The sequence below is a fragment of the Triplophysa rosa genome, linkage group LG20 (assembly GCF_024868665.1).
Source record: "Triplophysa rosa linkage group LG20, Trosa_1v2, whole genome shotgun sequence".
NCBI lineage: Eukaryota > Metazoa > Chordata > Actinopteri > Cypriniformes > Nemacheilidae > Triplophysa > Triplophysa rosa.
In genome coordinates this window covers 20,466,971-20,489,190 of record NC_079909.1, presented here as the reverse complement: position 1 = coordinate 20,489,190, position 22,220 = coordinate 20,466,971, and the positions used below count along the sequence as shown (strand labels likewise).

The 22,220-nt window shown below is 43.6% G+C and overlaps 1 protein-coding gene across 1 annotated transcript in view; it reads left to right on the top strand.

The window, feature by feature from the left end:
• Nucleotides 1–22,220, top strand: part of gli2b (GLI family zinc finger 2b) — a 51,931-nt gene that overhangs the window by 19,700 nt on the left and 10,011 nt on the right. Inside the window, exons 3-6 of the mRNA XM_057362815.1 lie at nt 11,932–12,037; nt 17,392–17,588; nt 19,285–19,455; nt 21,946–22,147. Of these exons, the coding sequence (XP_057218798.1) occupies nt 11,932–12,037; nt 17,392–17,588; nt 19,285–19,455; nt 21,946–22,147 (676 nt within the window). The remainder of the gene's footprint in view (nt 1–11,931; nt 12,038–17,391; nt 17,589–19,284; nt 19,456–21,945; nt 22,148–22,220) is intronic.

Sequence of the window (22,220 nt, the reverse complement as noted above, 5' to 3'; positions counted from 1 at the left end):
TCTCTCTCTCTCTCTCTCTCTCTCTCTCTCTCTCTCTCTCTCTCTCTCTCTCTCTCTCTCTCTCTCTCTCTCTCTCCCCCTCTCTCTCTCTCTCTCTCTCTCTCTCTCTCTCTCTCTCTCTCAAGATTCAATATTCAAAGAAGCTTTATTGGCATGATAAAACAATTTTTAATAAACATTCTGCACAAATGAATATATCAGTATCTATATATTCATATCAATATACATCTCTCTCTCCGGCTACTCTGCTTGAGTAAATGAGCTCCAGTCCTCTGAGACCCCTCCACCTCTGGGATTTCACTGGGCTTTTAAGGACCACAGACTTTCATCCCTAAAGGCACAAACATGAATAACATTTGTAGTTTTTCATCCTAACAATACTATAAATAATTGGAAGTTATAGAAGCAACATGGATGTTTTAAACTCTTTATTGAAAAATAAAAAATCAGGACTCCTGCAGGACATAAAAACGAATCACACAATGTATTCGTGATAGTACGGTATATTGTGCAGCCCTTATAAACTAAATTTATAAATTAGAATTGAATTAAATTCATTTTTTAATCACTGACATTTATTTCCATTATAAAGTGTTCACATTTTAGCTGATGTGATTAAACTATGCTAACTTGAAGTAAGTTATATGAAAGATATGACTCTTGGTGTTTGTTTAAGAGGTTCATACCAGGGCTGTATTGGCTGTTGTCCGATGAGCCCACCCTCTATGATATTCTCATCTATTGATATGTTTAGATAAGTTACACCTTCGCTGTAAGTCAGTGTTAAAGTGAGTTCTGCTCATTCTGAAGAGAGTAAAACTGTGCCGATGGAGCCGTGCAGCTGGTCCGGGTCACATGACCGCCGCTGCTCTCGCCACACGTCATCCAGACGACACGTGTGGATGAGAAAATAAACCAGACGGTCGGTGTACACTGACAAAGCGTGTGTTATTTCCGTAGAAGTTATTTGATGAGCTGATGTGTTCAGTTTTAGCTTTTAAAGAATGCTGGACTTTGAGAATGTCATCCTGTTTGATCTCATCTGAATGAATGTAAGGAGCTGCAGAGAGTCGCCTTAAAGTCCCCGTGAACCGGAAGTTGCGATCGTTTTTACTTCTGTATTCTGACACATTTCCGAGTGGAAAGGAATTTCAAAGAGAAAATTAGCAGGCGTGGCTTGCGTTTTTCCCTGCAATTTGATTGGATGTGTAAAAACAGCCGTTGCAGACTGACAGTTGAAGGGGAGGAGTTAACGGATGCTCCGCCCAAGCCGTCTAACATACATCATTTAAGATGGCTCGTCATCATTACAGGGCGGAAGTGCATTTTCAGATTTTAACTGAAGATTATGAGGCCACACGAATTTTAAAAAGAAAACGACCCACATTGATAACAAAAGTCAAACCGTCTGTGGTATTCTCATCTGTAGGTTTGAGCCTTGGCTTTATCATCAAGTAATAGCACACCTTTGTTTAAATCCCTGATCTTCAGATACACGCATGAATAACACTGAAGGTCATTTTAAGTAGTTAAATACTGGCCTTCATTGTACAATCTAAAAAAAGATCCCATAAACTCAAAATCTATTTCATCTTCCTCTCTCAGTTTTCCATCTTTCTGACGTGAGATTTTAGCGTAAACCAAGCAATCTCCTTTCACAGCGAGTGAGAGGAAAATGTGATTGTGATGCTGCAATTTATCTCCATACATTCACGAATAGACGTGAGAAATGACTTATTATGCGGAGACTTTGATATAATGTCAAATTAGGCCACACCTTCCATCATAACCGGAAAGACGTTTGATCAGGATAAATTGAGCGGATAAATAGAGGATTTAAGTTTGTTTCTGATACTAGAGGATAAAAATCCAAAAACACAACCTTCAAACAACTCAACAACTCTGTACAGCCAAAATGTTTCTTGATTTTGGGTTTTTGACGAATTGTAACATTTTCAACTTTTCCAGCGTTGTTACTTTTTCAGAACGATGACGTTATTTTCACCTTGTGAAGGGTATTTGTATTTTGGCCACTACAATTTTAAATTCTTGCTTAAAAAAACTACAGAACCTATCACAGAATGGATTTAATCCATTAAAGCTGTTTTCTCTTCACTTCTTTTTTGTGTTATAAGATCTTTGACAAACGGCAATAACAGATTACTGTAACGAGAGATTAGAGAAGGTGTGGTAAATCAAGAGATCTCTTTATACAGTATTCAGTCTTCCTTACCGACCCGTAGAGGACCTATTAAACACAGATTCTTTTGATTCCGTGTCAAATCTACTGTGTTTTTTTCCTCTCATAAACACTGAAGCACTAATAAAGGCCTGTTAGTTTAAGCCAGTGCTATGGCAGATGTTATCATGAGATGTGAAACTTTGTGAGGCGTGTTGAGCAGATGTGATGAAAGTGATATGTGAGCATTTTTGGTGTTTCTCTCTATTATGTAAATGATTTTTCTCTTGTGTACTGTACAGCGTCTCGTTCAAAAGCGTCTCGTAAAGACTCATAAAGATCAGTGACTCGTCGAGGGGGTCGTGAGATTGCTTTTAGTGAGTCTTTCCCCCTCCTGCTTCACAAAAGATCGGCTTGTGAATGAAGTTCTTTGTGCTTTAACATGAGTGTTCCCCCCTCAAACTCCGTGCGTGTGTGGTGTGTGTGCGTGTGTGTGATGTGTGTGTGTGATGCGTGTGTGATGCCTGCATGTGTGTGTGATGCGTGTGTGTGTGTGATGCGTGCGTGATGTGTGCGTGTGTGATGCGTGCGTGTGTGTGATGCGTGCATGTGTGATGCGTGCGTGTGTGATGCCTGCATGTGTGTGTGATGCGTGTGTGTGTGTGATGCGTGCGTGTGTGATGCTGCGTGCACGTGTGTTGTGCGTGTGTATGTGTGTGTGTGTGATGTGTGTGTCGTGTCGTGATGTGGTGTGTGATGTGTGTATGTGTGTGTGGTGTCGTGATGTGTGTGTGTTGCGTGTGCATGTGGTGACGTGTGTGTGCGTGATCTATTGTGTGTGTGGTGATGTGTGTGTGTGTGTATGTGTGTGCCGTGCAGTGTGTATGTGTGTGTGTGTTGTGTGTGTGTGTGTGTGATGTGTGATGTGGTGCCGTGTGTGTGTTGTATGTGTGTGTGTGTGTGTGTGTGTGTGTGTCGTGTATGCGTGTGTGCATGGTGTACATGTGTGTATGGTTGTGTGTTGCGTGTGTTGATGGTGTGAGCAGCATGTGAGTGTGGTGATCGGATGCAATGCTATGATGGTGTGTAATGTGCATGTGTGTTATGCGTGCGGTGTTGTGCATGCTGCAGTGTGCGCCAATGTTGTTATGTGTGCGAATGCCTGATAATTGTTGGTAGTCGCAGGTAGTAGATGGACGTGGATGAACAAGCAGCTTCAGATGCAATGTGGTGTGGTGAGGATGCGTGTGTGTGATGCCTGGCGTGGTGATCGCGTGGGGGGTGATGTGTAGCGTTGCGTGTGTGTGAATCGCGCGTGTAGTAGAATGCGCTTGTGCGATGTAGGTGTGTGGTGATGCTGTTGCGAACATACAGCAATGCTGTGATAGCGATGCAGACGTGTGTATGTTGTGTGCCTTGATGCGTGATGTGATGCTGCAGTCGTGTGGATGCATGCGTTTTTGTTGGGGTGTGTGTCCGTTGTGTGACAGTGTGTGCATGTAAGTTGTGTGTGTGTCTGTGTCGCGTGTGTGCACGTGGTGTGCTAGGTGATGGTGTCGTGTGTGTGTGTGTGCATGGTGCGTGATGTGTGTGTGTGTGCGTGTGTGTGTGCTGTGTGTGTGTGTGTGTGTGCGTGTGTGTGTGTGCTGTGTGTGTGTGCATGTGTGTGTATGTGCTGTGTGTGTGTGTGTGTGTGTGTGTGCGTGTGTTGTGTGTGCGTGACGTGTGTGACGTGTGTGTGTGCGTGTGTTGTGTGTGTGTGCGTGCGTGATGTGTCGTGTGTGCGGTGTGTGTGTGTGTGTGCGTGGTGTGTGATGTGTGTGTGTGCGTGTGTGTGTGTGTGTGTGGTGGTGATGTGTGTGTGTGGTGTGTTGTGTGTGTGCGTGCGTGTGTGATGTGTGTGTGGTGCGTGTGTGTGTGCTGTGGTGATCGTGTGTGTGTGTGTGCGTGCGTGATGTGTGGTGTGCTGATGCGTGCGTGTGTGATGGTGCGTGTGTGCGTGCGTGTGTGTGCGTGGGTGATCTTGTGTGTGTGTGTGAGCTTGTGTGTGCGTTGTGCGTGTGTTGCGTGTGTGTGTGATTGTGTGATGTGCGTGTTGTGATGTGTGTGTGTGCGTGTGTTGTGTGCTGTGTGTGTGCGTGTGTTGTGCGTGTGTGTGCGTGATGTGTGTGTGTGTGTGTGTGTGTGTGTGTGTGTGTGTGTGTGTGTGTGATGCGTGCATGCATGTGATGTGTGCGTGTGATGCGTGTGTGTGTGTGTGTGATGGGGGTTTAAGATGTGATTCGAGTGGCTCATGAAAACAGTCGGCAGCTCTTGAGATGTCCCGCGGCACGAGTCAGAGCACAACTCAATGTGATGATGTCATAGACACCGGAGCAGTGATGACGTGTAACAAACACATCTATCTATCATCTGTTTGATACTTTTTCTCTGTTCCATTTTCTTTCTTTCTTTCTCTCTCTCTTTCTCTTTATGTATTGCTTCTCTCTCTTCTTTCTTTCTTTCTTTCTTTCTTTCTTTCTTTCTCTTATTCTTTCTCTCTTCGTTTTTCTTTCTTAATTTATTGATTACGTTCTCTCTTTCTTCTCCGTCATGTTTTTTTCTTTCTTTCATCCTTACTTCCCTGGTTTTTTTGAGAAACCAGGCTGTTGAGTCGGCTGTTGTGTTTTTGTGTGTGTATGAATCTCAGCAGATATAATTCAGATGTGGATGACGAGCGTTCGTACAGGAATGTGTGTGTAATTAGTGTTTGACATGAGGACGGTCACATCACCTCTGACAGTCCTCACGCTCTGTTATTACTGTGGATACATTACAGAGAAAATCAGATGAGGCCCTGCTCTCGCCATATGAGATGTGCCCCCCGGACCCCCGCAGTCACCGCTCTGTTCATGAGCCGGCGGTTAGAGTTACACATAACATCAACTCCACAGAGCAAACCCACAAAATCATCAAGTTGTATTTGTCTATCTTTAATTTTGAGTTATTTCACACGTCTCCTTCATATACATTTATATAATCTGCTTTGACGGTTTGGTTTAGGGGTGGGTCTTCATTCTTGCTTGTTTCTAATAATCCTACATTTTGTGTTTAACACATCCCTGCACTTCACCTTCATCCTGACACACAGGAGCACAAAAGCTAATTACAGTGAATCACAAACCAGGTCACAGTGAAAACAGGGTCACATGCCCACAGACGCCCGCTTTATTAATCCACACTTTCTGCCTTAAGCAATGATATCTGTCAGGACTAAAGTTCATTATTCAATCAAAGAATGTCAATTAAAACTACCTTTTTTTATACCTGACAGGGAAAAAATCATATCTTAATACCTTTTATTCATCTGTCTCTGCGTTCTCTTGAGAGACATTTTAATCTAATTATCTCAAATCAAAGATATTTTTAGTTTTTACACCTGAAGACCGTCCCGATTGAATCATTGAAGACCAGAGGATATTCTATCAATATTTTCATCTGTCTTTAGAACACATATGTTCAGAACAGTGTGATGTTGGCTTTGGCGATGATCTGAAGGGTCAAAGGTCAGTGTACTAAGACAGCTGCTGAAATCACTGATCAACATTACACATTCATGCACAGGTGTGTGGATTTGACATGTGTAGCATTTGTGATAGATAAAGATACGAGACCTTTTTGGATCCGTGCTGTACAGCAAAAGTTGCTGATTACCCATAATCCCCTGCGAAGACCCTGGCAGGCATGGGTCTGCACTCAACACGTGTTTTTCATTCAGCTTCAGACATTTTCTCTTAATGACGATCCGTGAACAACGCAGTAGATTACGCGTGTAAAATAAACCTCAATTCTTATTTGTTTTCAAATTTGTGCAGATGGTTTGGGTTTGGAATCGAATGCATCGAACGTTCTTAATGTTTTTCTGCCTCCGGCGAAACCTTTTGTCTGATTGTTTCGTTTAAGCACTCGGAGCAGATTGAAGTGTGGAGCTGTAGAGTCTCTCTCTTTGTTTTCTGATGATTTTTGTGGTTTTGCTGGAGTCTGAGAGCCTTAACCTGGATTTCATCATTCACAGTTGTTTATTTAACATTGTTTGACAGTAATTTTGCTGATACTTTTTGTTGTTTAAATGTTGAGATCATAATTTAATTTTAAAATTAGTTGGAATTGTTTCCGTTTTTGCATTTAAATCGTAATATGAATTCAAAATAGTATGCACACATCCAAACATTACATCAACGTTGATGTAAAAAGATAAAAGTAGTTGACATTTGTTGCCTGACAAATTCTTTGTGGTCAAAACGTCTCCATTCATTAAGCTTCTTTGGGTGCGAAAATATCCGTTTGGCACTCAGTAAATCTGTATGTCTGGTGTTGTTCCTCGTGTGTCCTGTGAGATGACCCTGGTGATGTGACCGGCCTGCTCAGTGTCCTGCAGCGTTGCGTTCTCTCCGCTCTGATGGTTCGGACTGCTGATCGACCACATCTCTATTTTAGTTTCTCTGGTCATCTGTGTTTCTCAAGAGCCTGCCGGGTGTCAGAAGGTGTGAAGCGGGAAGTGACCGTGGCTATTTTCGGCCCGTAAGACCATCGGTCAGACACTGAGCCGATCTGCCTCGTGTGGACTGATGTTGTCTTGACCTCCCACTGTTACCGCGAAACCAAACGCACTCCTGTAAAGTCAACATAACGTTTAAATCGACTCTTTTTGAAATGGAACAACAGCACCAGGAACGTGTATTATGAAAGTCATCTTTTAGTAATACTTCAGCTGTGTTTCTTGTTTTATGTACAGAAGTGCACCGGCTTCAGCTGCAGCTTTGGGCCAGCTGTTCTGTCACGCAGGGGTTTCGCGGGCTAACATGAATGTAAGAAACGGCGTGCACCGACTGCGCCCACAGAAACGCCACTTTAATGCATCGCATTTTAATTATCTCCCTTATTCATTCAGCGCCGGTGCTCGTGCGCGCTCCGTCTCCGCGACAGGCCTCCTTTTATCATCGCGCCAGACTTAAAGATAATAAACTTCGGCTTTAAGGTAATTACTTAATCTGGACAAACTTGTGTGTTAAGCAGCACGATTACAGGCAGAGGTGATAAATCAGACGCTGAGGTGCCTGCGGATCATCCGCTCCTGTAATCTGTCTTTACACACTTCTGTACTCGTAAGTACACAGATTACACAAACAGCATGCTAACAACATGTCTCTCTCTCTCTCTCTCTTTCTCTCTCTCTCTCTCCCTCTCTGTCTCTGGTTCAATTTAGAGGTCATTTTTTGGCATGATTGTGTTTAGTTACAATATTGGCAAAGCATTAAACATAAAACAAACTATGACGTGAAATATAAGAAATACACCAAACAATAAGGTGGTTTTATCCTTTGCTAGGTAAAAGATCAAATTATAATAAAATAGCTCAATAGCAAAGTTTCCTTTCAACAAGCCATAATAAACACATTCCCTCTCTTTCTTGTTGTTTTACAGAATTTTGGTGTCAACATTTGAATCTTACGTTTGGCCAAGATAAAAGCAATTTATGATAGTGAAAATAAAGTTGTTGTATTAGTTTAGAGAGCGTGGTTGTTTTTTCATCTAGTGAAATCCAGAGTTTTAATAGATTTGTGATATTATAATGATGTGAATGATCTTGTTTTGTTTCTAAATGGTTTTGCTGCTGCAAAGAGGCTTCATGTGAGGCCATTGAACATTTGCACTTTTTTATGCGTCATTTTTGCATTTAATTGAATCTGATCTTCTTGTTTAGCAAAGATTCTGTGATTTTCTTTTTGTTTCTCTCTCTCTTTTTTGGGCCTGGTGTAGCCTATTTGATCTGTTCTAGTCTAGTCACCTCTGTTAACTTCTTCAGTTGGTTGATTTCAGACCAGAATAAATAGCTTTCAAACAGATGTGCCTAAAACAATTCTAATCCCAGAATGCATTGCAGCGCTAATGGTTGGCATGGTGATGTTTGGTTAGGCCTGAGGCCAGCTTTGTTCCGCAGGAATTTCCAGTCTAATTTCCCCTCTGTGATTCTGTGAGAAAGCTTTTAATTGCCCTGCAAAGACCCGGGCCACTCAAGAGATCATTATTGTTGTTGAGTGCTTCCTGACAAACCGAACCATTTACATCCCAGGATTAGACTACAACAAAGACAGCAGTTGTGCGCGTTTGCCCGAGTTATTCAAAGCAGAATTACATCAGTTTAAAGTTAAGTGGGACCACGTTTACGTGATTCAGACCCTGCTATACAAACGCTCTGGGTTTGAATGAGAAAGGTCATTTCCTCAGAGAGCGCGCAGATGTTGCAGGTTCTTGGATGTCGGGGTCTGTGCGCACGCGGAACCCGTTTCGCCCGTGACACTGAAAAAATGCGGCGGCCGGCAACGTGGAAACAAATGTTATCACCTAAAGACTAATAGATGTGAGGAGGCTTAACGGAAACTCTGCAGCCCTGAGGGGATAGAGCTCACCGAAGCTCTTAAACGCGCCTCTTGAACTCTCCAGAGCGATTCTCTTTTGTTCTTCCTGTAGAGACGGAACAATGGGCCTGTCGGCATGATAGAATAATCCTGCCCGCTGCTCTGGAGACGGCCCCGGGCCTCCGCGAGCCTCTTCAGGGGGAGGGCGCGGGCGCGCGCGAACGGGTCGCCGTGTTTGTGCTGACATGAAAAATGCGACGCTGGAAAAAACAGCGGTAATGTGGATAATTGAGGGCGAGCGCAGATGAATGAAACCGCGGCGTAACGTGTAGTTTTAATGACAGGGGCCGGGGGTCTTACACCGTCTCATTTCGGTACAGCGGGTGTTTACGCAGTCGCAAACATTGGAGCTTGTGTATTCCTCATGCTCTCAATTACCCCAGTTTGCATCTCGTGTTCCGGGTTTGTGATTAAAGCGTAAAGTTTGTTTTAAACGGACCCGGTCCGTGACTCCGGAGCGGGTGGATTCCAGCAGGGCTCGAGGTTCGCCGCGCTCTGTCACGTCTCGCTGACCCACTTCTCCGCTTCTCTTTATCCTCGACCTTTCTTCCCATCGGCCCCAGCAATAACTCACCCGCTGCATTAGTAATGGCGCATTAACCGCGCCCGGGCGCTGAATGAAGACGCTCGGAGAGGAGGGCGGTTGCGTTTCCCGTGATCTCGTGCGCGGCGTCTAGCAGCAGATCTGCGCTCCTCACAGAGGCGTAACAGCTAAAGTCTTTGCGTGTCAGCAGCTGTAGCCGAGGGGCTAAATGCAGAAGATGCCTCAGACGGGCTGTTGTGTTTCTAACAGATGTGTGACATATGGGTCTCTTTGAATGTCAGGTGTGTTATGTTTTTTTTTATCAATTAACCTGAGGCAGTTTCCATGACAAACACAATAATGAGATTCACGAAAACCACAGTCACGCAGTGCATTTTTGACATTTTTAGGTGCTTTTGTATTTTATAGAGACCGTGCCATCGACACAACAGGCCATGTGGAGCTTATTTATGATGGAAGTATACATGACTTAAAGAAAGTTTTATGTGCAGCTACTTTGGTCTTAACAAACCTGTGTTTTTGTCAGGCTAAACTGGATTACATTTTTAATCCTTATGTGTATATTATCAAAGATATTAAAGTGATACTTCACCCAAAAATGAAAATTCTCTCATCATTTCCTCACCTTCGAGTTGCTCCAAATGTGTATAAATGTCTTTGTTCTGATGAACACAGAGGAAGATATTTAGAAGAATGCTTATAACCAGACAGATCTCAACACCCATTAGCTTCCATAGTAGGAAAAATTACTTTATCATTTTTTTGGTTCTGTTGAACACAAAAGAAGACATTTTGAAGAATGTAGGACAGCAAACAGTTCTGGGGCACTTTTGACTATCATTGTTTTTTTCTACTATGGAAGCCAATGGGTGTTGAGATCTGTCTGGGTATAAACATTCTTCCAAATATCTTTCTCTGTGTTCGTCAGAACAAAGGCATTTATACACATTTGGAGCAACTCGAAGGTGAGGAAATGATGACAGAATTTGATGAACAAGATGCGTCACTGCCATTGAAATGAATGGGGAGGAACGCACCGCTCAATAACGCCGCCCTAGCGAAGCTTCGCGCATGCATAGTATCTACAGCAACATGAAAAATAATGTATTTAAGTGCCGTTTGATCATAGGAAACAAATGTCATGGTACAGTTGACGTCATTTTTAAATGTTGTTTTTAAATATGTCGTTTAATTGGGGTTTTAGCGGGCGATTGTTGAAATATCAGTATTCCCATCCACGTCTTGTTTGAATTGCGTAAAAACGGCCCGGAGGCGCGTTGCAAACATGGCCGACGAGTGGCACGACTTTCCTAAACTGACTTTGATATTATTCACAAGTGCATTTACAAACAAATATATATCGCCATCATTTACTCGTGTCATCCCAAACGTGTATGACTTTATCAGGCAGAATATTTTCTTTTGCATTAAACAGCAATAGACAGTCACTGTTGAAATAACAACATTAATGGACATAAATGTCAAATTTGCATAAATCTAGGCTATACTGCATTTCACAAAATTTCATTTCATTTAACAAAATGCCATCACTACAGATTCACCTGGAGAAAGGAAAGGAGACAGAGAAAGAGTGAAATGATTTCAAGTTCCTGTCTGCCATTCTGTCAGAGGTGAAGCGAGTGATTGAGAAGGAGAGCGAGAGAATGTGCTGACTCACGCTGCTTCTGTCAAGAGTCTCCATGCTCTGGAGAAACCGCACCAGGTGTAGATAATGACCTGTGACCTCTCCGGGTCACCTCACCTCACACACCCGCTCGCTGTTCAGAGATCAGCTCGACCCTTCCCTCACTTTTCTCTCATTAGTGTTGGCTGTGCTCGGTGTAGTTCGGCTTATGTGCAGCAGTGCAAGAAAACTCACATCACATGGGCAACCATCTAGCAACGTCCTAGCAACCACACACACCAGTTGTGATTTAGAAGACGCAGTTTTTTAAGAAAGAGCGAGGCGTTTGCTTCCATAACAAACAAGTGAAAAGCAAGAGTTCATCTGGCATGAAAAGTCTCTAATTAGAAGGAAAATCTCGTTAAAACACGAAGTTTCTTCACATGTGGCTCTATAAAGCGTTCGGCGGCTATCACGACGGCTAATGAAGGCCAGCGTTTAAACGGGACGTCCCGAGCCAACGGAGACTTGACTGCAGGAGAGTGCTGATTCTGATTCTCTCTGGAGTCATTTAGTCTGATCCAGCCCACGGCGTTATGATGAAAAGAAAAGCCGGCTAATATATACAGCCAACTGTAAAAGGCCGAGTTGCCTTGTAAAAAATGAATCCAAGGAGGCATTTCTTATTCAAGTCACCCCAGCTCTCCATACAGCCCCCATTAGATTTGACGTCACCCTGATGCCTTTGTTTTCGGGGTTGTAACGGGTGTCGTCGGTGACGCGCAGCAGCGATGCCGGGCCGAGAAGCGTTCTCCCTGCGCTGTCAGCCGCGGTTTGCGTCCCGGATGTTTTTTTCCTCCGCAACGTCCATCATCTGCGCGAGTTCAAAGAGCATCTAGCTGCAGGTCTTTGTCAAAAGCCCAGTTGGATATCTTTTATGTTGGAGATGTAGGATTTCTCGAGATACTTTGATTATTTATTTATCCGTCCACTCTTGTGTGATAGTGCCAACATTTTACACGAAACTGCTCAGCGCCCTGTGAAATCCGTGTTACTGTAGCGCCGTTGCCTTTGAAATGTCCTGTTTGAAAGTCTGCCTGTTTCTCAAACCTCTCTCTTTCTGCAGGCCCCCATCACATCTTCCCGACGTTCCATTCTCCCATCCCGCTCGACGTGCGTCACCACGAGGGAAGATACCACTACGAGCCTCACGCTCTTCACGCGTTGCACGGGTAAGCCTGCGGTCACGCGTTCCTGCACATAAATAATCTCTGCACTTGTGTGTTTTGTTTATCCCTGCACGCATGCATGCAACATTCAAATGCAGTTTGATCGCAGGTGATCCAGAAACGCACACAATGTGAACTTGATGTAGGAAACTTAAACACGTAAATCACGTGATGTTCAGATCAGAGTTTGACGTTTGGGTTTGACAGAACAATGAATCTGGCCTAAAAGTCTGATTCAAGAGTTACTGTTTGATTTCACCGTTTAGGAAACGGCTAAACAATCTCACTTTTATGTCCATGTCAGATTTGAATCTCAAATCTCAAATCCAAGAGATCCGTGGAGGCGATATCAAACATCTCGTCTTTCTTCTGTTTGATGTTTTAAAGTAATCGTTCAACCAAATATGAGAATTCTTTCATCATTCACTCATCCTCGTGTCAAACCTGTACCACTGAGACATTTCTCAAAATATCTTCTTTTGTGTTCCACTGAAGAAAGACTCCCGTGTTAAATGTCATGATTTATATTTTTGGGAGAGCGAAAGTCAAAGTATTGTCGAACTAGGAGTTTACACCTGGAAATTCTTCATTGCTCCACAAAGTTTTTGTGTTTGATAGTTCACGTAGAGTTTTGATCGCATGTCTTGTACCTGCGTCGAGCACGTTGAGATGTTTTCTGAAACGGGCGACTTGCATAAAATGAGGCTTGGGATCGATGTTGTATTTTTCGTTTTAAGGCTTTAGCCGAGCTTTGTGAATGCACACACGTGTTCAGAGCATCTTTCTCAGGTTCAGCTGGACAGCTCGAGTAATGTAGGTTAACCTCCGGACCTTCCACGTCCCAGGTGAATTTCGGTCAGCGCCGTCGCCGAAACGGAACACAAAGTGGGCCGCGCTAGTTTCCGAAGTTCCACTTTGTTGTTTCGCTTCCTTAAATACGACACCTTCGACTTTTCTTTTTTCGAAACGGGGTCTCGGGCCTCGTAGGTAGGTTTATCTTGAAAGAGCAGAATAAATCGATAGAATTGTGGAAGTGCTGTTCTTACATTTAAATTCACAGATTTTGATGGTGATGCATTCGGTCGGCCCGCCGGCAGCTAGCCTATTCATCACACATAGAGCGCCGTTGGGTGGGGGGGACCGGCTGTCCCACCACTCGCTCGCCTTGATTAATGTGATTTGATCTTGACAGTGGACCCCTAATTCATCAAGACCTTGATCTAGCTGTCTTTTCCTCTGCCTGAGCCAAATTCATCTAATTACAGGGACATTGTGCAGCAAATTAAGCGCGGTGTCGCCCGTGGCAAGCCCAGGCACTTTGTTACAGTCGCCGGGCGGCATGTCAGGGGTCTCCGTGCTGATTGTCTAACATGACGTGTCCATACAGTTCATTTTATCATTGTTTGCATATAAAATAACGAGGGCGCTGGTTATTTTGTCAGAGCTGTCAGCGGAGCTGGCGCGGGAACGCTTCCCCTACGGATCCTCGTTCATTTTTTTTGGTGCGTTTGACAAAGCGAGAGACTGGAAAGGTAGCGGGGTTTTTTATCCCGGAGCTGAAGTGACAGCGGCCGGTGCGATTCATCTGTGCCGAGGACTCGAGCGCTGTGGGAATTCTCTGGAGATGAAGAGGAGAAGACCGCTGAATGCAGAAAGCGCCACCCACTTGTCAGCATCGTTCTTCATCCGGATCAGTGTCAGAGAGCTTCGAGAGAGACGACAGAGCTGGAAAACACAGCCAAACAAGTGCACAGAACTTCTGATGTGAAGAAGAAAAATCATTTAGAATATACAGTACAACCAGCTTACATGACATTCAAGGCTGATCAGTTTGTACGTTCTCTGGAAATGATGCATTATGTGAGTGTGAGTTTACAGCTGAAACTAAATGATGTTTAATGTAAAAAAAACATACTGAAGGTTCTCTGTGACGGTTAGGGTTTAGGGGATAGAACGTGCAGTTTGTACACTATAAAAGGCGTTATGTTTATGGAAAGTCCTCACAGTGTACCAGGGTTTTTTCTGGCTCAAAATGAGACGGAGGTGCTGCCATCCTGATCATGTACACACACATAGGCCTACCGTACCTTTAAGTGGCTTAACCAAAGTGACTTTGAGTTTGACATATTAAAATTTCTAATAAAATTAGATAAAAATGACAATGATTAAGTTATATAAAACATTACTTTTATTCAACCAAACAGAAATGTTTTTTTTTCAAATAAAGCTTTTTTTTAAATCATTTTCAACTAACTTTTCAGCCCACAGTAGCCAACTGAATTAAACAGTCTTTCTAGCACATCTTTCATTCTCTGTGGTTCACTTTAAATGATTCAAGGATCTCTTATATTCGCTAGTGACTGAAAAGTTCAATAGTTTAAATGAATCGGTTCAAATGAGTCATTCGTGTGCGAGTCGTTCTGATGTGCGATCATACTGGCGAACTCTCTGTGTACAGTACACGCTGATTCAACCATCCAACTGCACATCTAAAGACATTACAATGATGTACGTCATGTTAATTTAAGACATTTCAAGAAATTAAACGTACTTGGATGCAAAACAAACAGCCGTGAAACACAGTCTTGTTCTGCAACTCTTTTTAGCGCCTCAGTGTGCTGATAATGAAACAGCGCCTCCACTGTGGCGTAATGTCGCAACTGCAGTTACAAATGCACGCAGCATTTCATGTGAAGACTCACAACATAATTTTTGCGAGAGCCTGAGGCGGCACGACATTAGACGGAGGCGGCCGCCTCCAATTTCTCTATGCAGGAAAAACCCTGTGTACAAAAAAAGGGTAAACCTTCTGTTTTTGACACCAAATGTCCGCACATTTTTAGATGTTTTCTGTTACACTGTGTGAGGCAGTGTGGACAAAATGTAAAATTATAATGGGTTCTAATGCGTTCTATTTGCGTCTTTTGTCAGGCCACATCCGGTGTAGACACGGTTTAGCAGATTGAACATACAGTTTGTACAGTAAGAAGTCATTAGGTCTTTGGAAAGAACCCTTAAAAATATAAACACTATGTGTGTAAGAGAGTGTGTGCGTGCGTGCGTGCGTGTGTGCGTTCTATGGTTCTCTTGCAGTAAAAGTGATGCATCTAAATCTGAGAATCAGCTCCAGGTAGAGACAAGATCCTGTCAGAGTAATTCATCATATACACACACACAGATACACGCACACACACACACACGCACACACACACACGCACACGCACACACACGCACACGCACGCACGCACACACACACACACACACACAAACTACAAATGTGTTGACTATTTACAGTAAGAGTATTGTGTTGTATAAAGAGTAGCTCAGAGTGTTTGTTCTTAGATTTCTTTGATGAGAAGTTCATATTGATTTTGTGATTACTGGATTTATATCTACCATAGATGATGACTAGAAGAGATGTTAGAGTTTGGTTGGTTTTAAATTTTGTTTCAATCAGACGCGTGCACACCTAAAATGCTCAGCCGACGCCAACACGTGGGCACCTGACCGCATGGCACGGTGTGCAAACAGGTGCTCTGCCCATCTGCTGGCCACGGACACCCCACCGACACGGCATGAGAAACAATGCCCACATCACAGGGGTGTAAACCCGCTCTCTCGCTCTTAACAATAGCCCGTCTGCGCTCAGCCATCCACAGCGAACGAATGAAACACGCTGCCATCCAGCATTATTGAATCACCACTGTATTATGATGGATTAATAGCAGGAATTATGTGTATTTATGTACAATTTCTCACCGATGTGAGAAAAATAACAGACATTTGGTGGCATCTGCATCTAAAAGTGCTTATTAAATCACACGGCGGTTTCCTTTCCTATGTGTGTGTCATCTTTTCTCTGTTGTTTAACAATTTTAGGGAGCAAAATTTCACATCAAATGTTTAAGTAAAATACACAATTATATATTATGAACAACGAATGAAACAAAAACATAAAAAAGTCAACTAAATCACACCCACTCTTTCACTATATAGTGCACTGTGTGTAGAACTCACTATAAAAGGCAAAGCAAACCCTCTCGAGTGCAGCCAAGGACATGGACGGACTCGTTGAATCACGCTGAGATGGAATCCTCAGGCCACAGAGATTTACTGGATTCTGGCCCGTATCCTCATCGCCGGCGTTACCCCATTGCATTGTGGGAGCCGTAAGCTCTGACTCCAGGAGCGTCTGGATCTTTAGGAGGGTAGAGGTGTGAAAGAGGTCCCGCAGTCCCCTGGCGTGGAACGGGCGATATTTCAGCGCCTCTCTTTGTTTTACTGGAACCTCCGGTCGGTATGAAAACGAGATGCGTTCCACAGGCTAAAGATGTTACAATCTGAATATTACATTATTTAAGGGCCGCCCGGGCTGTGTTTGCGCTCTTGTAGTGGAAGTTTGTGTGAAATAGAGAATGTTTCGCACATCGTCCATCTGATCTCCGAGGACGGAGGAGATTATAAAGTATGCATGCGCCTGATGCATGTACGTGCTTATTGTTTTACAGCTCTGCTTTTCGGAGGAAAAAGAATGCCTTTGCTTTTTTGCTTGCAGTCCTTTTAAAAGAAGTGACCTTGCTTTGGCCAAACAAGTTAGTTTGTTCACAAAACACGCTTTCATTTGGCTCTCGTTTTCCACTATTAAAATCAAACTTGTGTCATTAAAACGGAGGAAAATATCAGATTAGCTCATTGAATGTTGGCTGTGGGTTTATTTAATAAAGTTTAATGATCACAGATGGAGAAACACGACTCATTTACTAGATTTACTATGCATACAGTAGATCTGAAAGAACCTTCATCGCAGGTTTGATCTTTTCCAAAGGTCAAGATTGTACTGCAAAAACAATATTTGTGATCTTTTGAAACTCTAAAGGAGATGTGTCTGTTCATTCTCATTCACAATTGAGATATTACAGAGATGTCATTTTTTAAGGTCTGAATGTCCGAGTGTTTGACGGGAATCATTAGAAAGCTTCAGTTCGGTATGACTGAGGAAAGAGGATCGATTGCAGCTCGTTTTGCTTTGGGTACAGATGGACTGAAGGAAAACGAAAGAGCAGACGCAGATCGAGTGGCCGGTTTGGTCTGGTTTGTGTTAGAACGTTTGGCTTCATCCCATCGCACCTCAACACCAGACCTCACAAATATTAGTTATGGCAAACCTTTCATAGCTAAGAAACCTCTAAAGGAAAGACGCTGTGTCAAACATTGAGTCATTTCATCATCATACACAGGTCAACAATCATAAAGACAAATCTGTTGCTTCTCAGAAATGTTCAGTCCATCATCAGTGTTGTTGTTTTACTGTACCGAGGTGATATATTAAATCTCCTTGTTTTCTCTCTGTCCTCCAGGCCTCCAGGATTAGCAGGCAGCCCGATGATCTCTGACATCTCTCTGATCCGTCTGTCTCCGGGGGGCGCCGGCGAGTCCACATTCCTTCATCCCCACTCTTACGTCTCGCCGCATGTGGAGCATTACCTCCGATCGGCTCACGGCAGTCCCACGCTGTCCATGATCTCTGCGGCCCGTGGACTGAGTCCAGCCGATGGTGCGAGTTAACAGCACAGATTCTTTACAGCATTCTTTTCATTTAAGTAGTTTGACTAAGTGGAAATAAAACAATTCGTACAACTAACACGATAAACATCACTTATAAGCGGAAAATCTCAGAAGAACTGCAAGGTTGATAACTTAATGATAACTATAACGTTAACCACCCCAACAGAAGATGACGTTACGTTTATTCTAATCTCGCTCGATGCAGTTTTTGAATGTGCGAGCCCTTTAAATTGAAATGAATTTTGATTGGCTGTCAATGTTTTATCATTAATCAGATAGAAAAAAATCGCTCTGAAAGAGATAGTTGTGGTGTGGATGCCATTTGTGTTTTTTTCAATTTAGATCGATTTTGACGACTTTATCTTTAAAGTTTTGGTGAATGGACTTTAATAACGGAGAACGAAACAAATAGTGTTCGCCTGGTCGTGTGATTTCCATATGTCCTTAAAGTGACCCTGTCCAAGTATTTCATTAAAATTGATCAACTTTTACTAGGCGATTAATGGATAGGAGCTGTTACCGTAAGTTAACGTGATTTAAAAGTTTTTAATGTACTCATTTATGTTTGGCACATTGTTTTCAATGAGGAAAGAGTGAATCCACACATAGTGAAGGAGCAGTTCACCCAGAAATGAAAATTCTGTCATCGTTTACTCACCCTCAGGTTGTTCCAAACCTTTATGAATGCCTTTGTTCTGATGAACACAAAGGAAGATATTTGGAAGAATGTCAGTAAACAGATTTCATCCCACAGGATTGATTTCCCTACTATGGCAGTAAATGGGGGATGAGATCTGTTTGGTTACTGACATTCCTCCAAATATCTTCCTTCATCAGAACAAAGAATTTTATGAAGATTTGGAACAATCTGAGGGTGAGTAAACGATGACAGAATTTTGTCCCTTTAAGTTTAGTAGCGTGTGACTTCATGTATACTGTGGTTGTTGTAGAAGTGTCAGCGCTATTTGAATTTCAACAAACAACGTTTAGCTAGTTTTCATCACGTTTAATCATTGGGATTTTCAACGTCTGTGTTTCAACCGTCTCAATCTTCCCCCGGTGGACACTAATGGAATCTGACGCATGCAGATGTTTCTGTGAAATGTTAAACAGCGAAACTTTCAACATTCGCTGCCTGTGATTTTGGCCTCCGGAGGGCGCTTTGGAAATGAAATAAGAGAGACCCGACAAGGCAGAATTCCTCCGGTCCGATGACAGGCCCCTGTTCAGATCTGAATTACAATTACAGGTTTGGGCGAGCTGAAGGCGTGACATATAAATCACCATTCACCGTCTGTCAGCAGTAATGTGTTTGCACCTTTAAACTTAAACAAGCAGCGCGCTGGAGATCCCAGCAGCTATAAAGACATAAAAGCTCGCAGGCAAAAGAGAAATGAGTCTATTTGAGCCGAAACGAGGGCGGATGGGTAGAAGCGGCCTTGAAGGGTTTCCGGGCACAGCTGTAGACAAACCCCAGTGCTTAAACACAGACCTGCTGCTAGTGCTGCCTCTAGATTTTCTCTGTATAAAAAAGAAATGTACGGTTTTCATTAAGGGACGCCTTGATTTGTTTGATAGAGATGTTGAGCCAAATGAATAGATTTGATTTGGGCTTTCAGTAAACGTTCTTCGTCGTGTTTTCTCTTGACATGCCCTTTCAACTGCTGTCGTTCTGCGTGACGCAGTGACCCACGAGCATCTGAAGGACAGAGGTTTGTTCGGTCTGCCCCCTCCACCTCCCGGTGCCACCCCGGCCGAGTATTACCACCTGATGACCGGTCACAGAAACCCGTACGGAGAGCTGCTTATGCAGGGGGCGGCGGCACACCTGCCCGAATACTTCACACCTGTGGATGGTGAGAGAGACACATTTACTGTCATGAATTTGACAGACACTTTTATTCAAAACAACTTACAGGACATTTAAGACGGACACAGAGAACGGGGAAAAGAAAGAAGAAAGAGAGAGAGAGACAGAGAGAGGAAAAGAAAGAAAGAAAGAAAGAAAGAAAGAAAGAAAGAAAGAAAGAAAGAAAGAAAGAAAGAAAGAAAGAAAGAAAGAAAGAAAGAAAGCAAAGAGACCAGTGGACAGACAGAATAACTGGCAGACAGACGGGCAGAGAGAAAAGAAAGGCAGACTGATGGAAAGAAGCAAGGAAAGAGGGAAAAATAAAATGACAGACGGACAGTGTGTGTGATGTGATGATGTGGTAGAGTCAGACAGATGTTACAGGAGTTTCAGTGAGTCACGAGAAGAGGATCAGTCATTGTGATTGTGTGTAGAGATGCCGTCAGTCATCACAATATTACCAGAGGATCATCCTGCAGTGTGTGTGCGAACCCATCATGAACCCGTCACTAATATTTGCCTTCATGTCTCCTCAAATAATCAGACACGCTAAGACTCCATCCGTCCGTTCTCACGCGTGTGAAAACTAAAGAAACAAGAGTGAACAGCTCAGTTAGCTGAAGTCATGTGGCTTTGATCTGTGAGCTTTGACTCAGATGTGTTCACATGCTGACGGTGGAGCGTGTCCCGCTCTGACTGAAACCACCGCCGCTCATTTACTGACACAGACCGACTGAGAATCCATCTGGAACTGAGAGACAAATATCACAATCATCCAGAAACAGTCCTGATGTCACCGAGCTCACGTCCAGCAGAATGGCAAACCCACAAGAGCCTGCGTGTGTGTGTGTGTGTGTGTGTGTGTGTGTGTGTGTGTGTGTGTGTGTGTGAGAGAGAGTGTGTGCGCGTGTTTGTGTGCATGCGTGTGTCCAGAGACTCACAGCAACCGGACGTTCATAATGATTTCATCACGTGTGATGCCAACACACGAGCAGGATTACACAAATCATGTGTGTGTGTGTGTCACATTCCCTACAGACTCCGGCTCTAATAAATAACAGCTCGGCTTTTCTGCCGTCAGGGTCATTACTCGTAACATGAGTTAATGGTTTGCTGTCTCTAACACATCTTTAGCATTTCCAGCCACTCCAGAAGCCGAAGCTTGAACACAAAAGATGAACAAATCACACAAATCTGTTATTGTGATCTGTGATATATGAAGACACACGCACACACACACACACACACACCACACACACACACACACACACACACACACACACACACACACACACACACACACACACACACACACACACACACACACACACACACACATGTTTGCGCAGCTATCTTTACGAGGACATACATTGACGCAATGCAATCTCTAGCCCGTCACCCTAACCATCAGAACTACATGCCTGACCCTAACCCTGACCCTAACCCTGACCCTAAACCTGATTATAACCTCAACCCTAAAACCAAGTCTTCACCCTCCAACAGCCCTTTAAAGGGGTCTCTGGAAGTGAGGACTGGCAAAATGTCCTCACTTTACTCTCCTTGTCCTCACACCGCTGGTCTACAAATCAAACCGGTCCTCACAAATATAGATGTACAAGTACACGCACACACACACGCACACGCACACGCACACGCACACGCACACGCACACGCACGCACGCACAGGGTTTATTAGCAGAGGCAGTAATGCTGAACACCTGTTGAGTTCGCTGCAGTCGTCTCAATAATGTGTGTTTGATTCTGGCCATAAACACAACAGATTTAATTGATGAAACCTGCCATAAAGAAGTTTTGAATTTGTGTTGAATGATCAGGATGTTTTCTCTTCGCACGCATTCATGCACAACGCACATTAATCACACACGTGTTTGTTTTTTATACTGTGGTGTCTTACTGTACAAACTGTACCTTGTATCCCCTGACCATCACGCAAACCTTTCTGCAAACCTTTTTTTGTTTAACAATCCATGTGAATTATGGAGACACAATTTGTCAGCTGTATTAGAAATGTAGAAGAGCGAGTAAGCGTGTTGTGAGAAGTGTTGAGGAGAAGTGTGTTGTGTTTGTCAGTAGAAGGAATAAATCTTCAGCACTTATTGATGAGACTCGACTCTGTCCTGTGGAGCTGTGTGTCACACACACTGTGTGAGAGCATCCATCATACACATGCACACACACACACACACACTCGTCGTGAGGGTCCTGGAATAGCACAGAGGTGGGCGGGGCTAGAATAACACAGAGGGGGCGGAGCTTGAAATGACACAGATGATGCCCACACTACTAAACATTGTTTGGTGGCTGCTGTGGACAGTTCAGAGTGAAACAAATCAACATTTACTTTTGGACTTTTGTGTATTTTTCATCCTTTTTTCTCAAAATTGTGATGGATGTTGTCTTGCAAATACACACGGCAGCCCATCATCACAGTGATCGTCTTGAATTTTTAATGCTGGCTGTGTTTGTGTGTTTACAGTATCGCGGTTCCCCAGTCCCCGGCTGACGCCCCGGCTGAGTCGGAAGCGTGCGTTGTCCATTTCTCCGCTCTCGGACGCCAGCATCGACCTTCAGACCATGATCCGCACATCACCCAACTCTCTGGTGGCTTACATCAATAACTCGCGCTCCAGTTCAGCCGCCAGCAGCTCGTACGGTCACCTGTCTGTCGGGGGGATCAGGTACTGTACGGACCCCCTAAACCCCTGTCACTCAAACATCATCTGCACATGCTCACGTGTGTGTCTCTCCTGC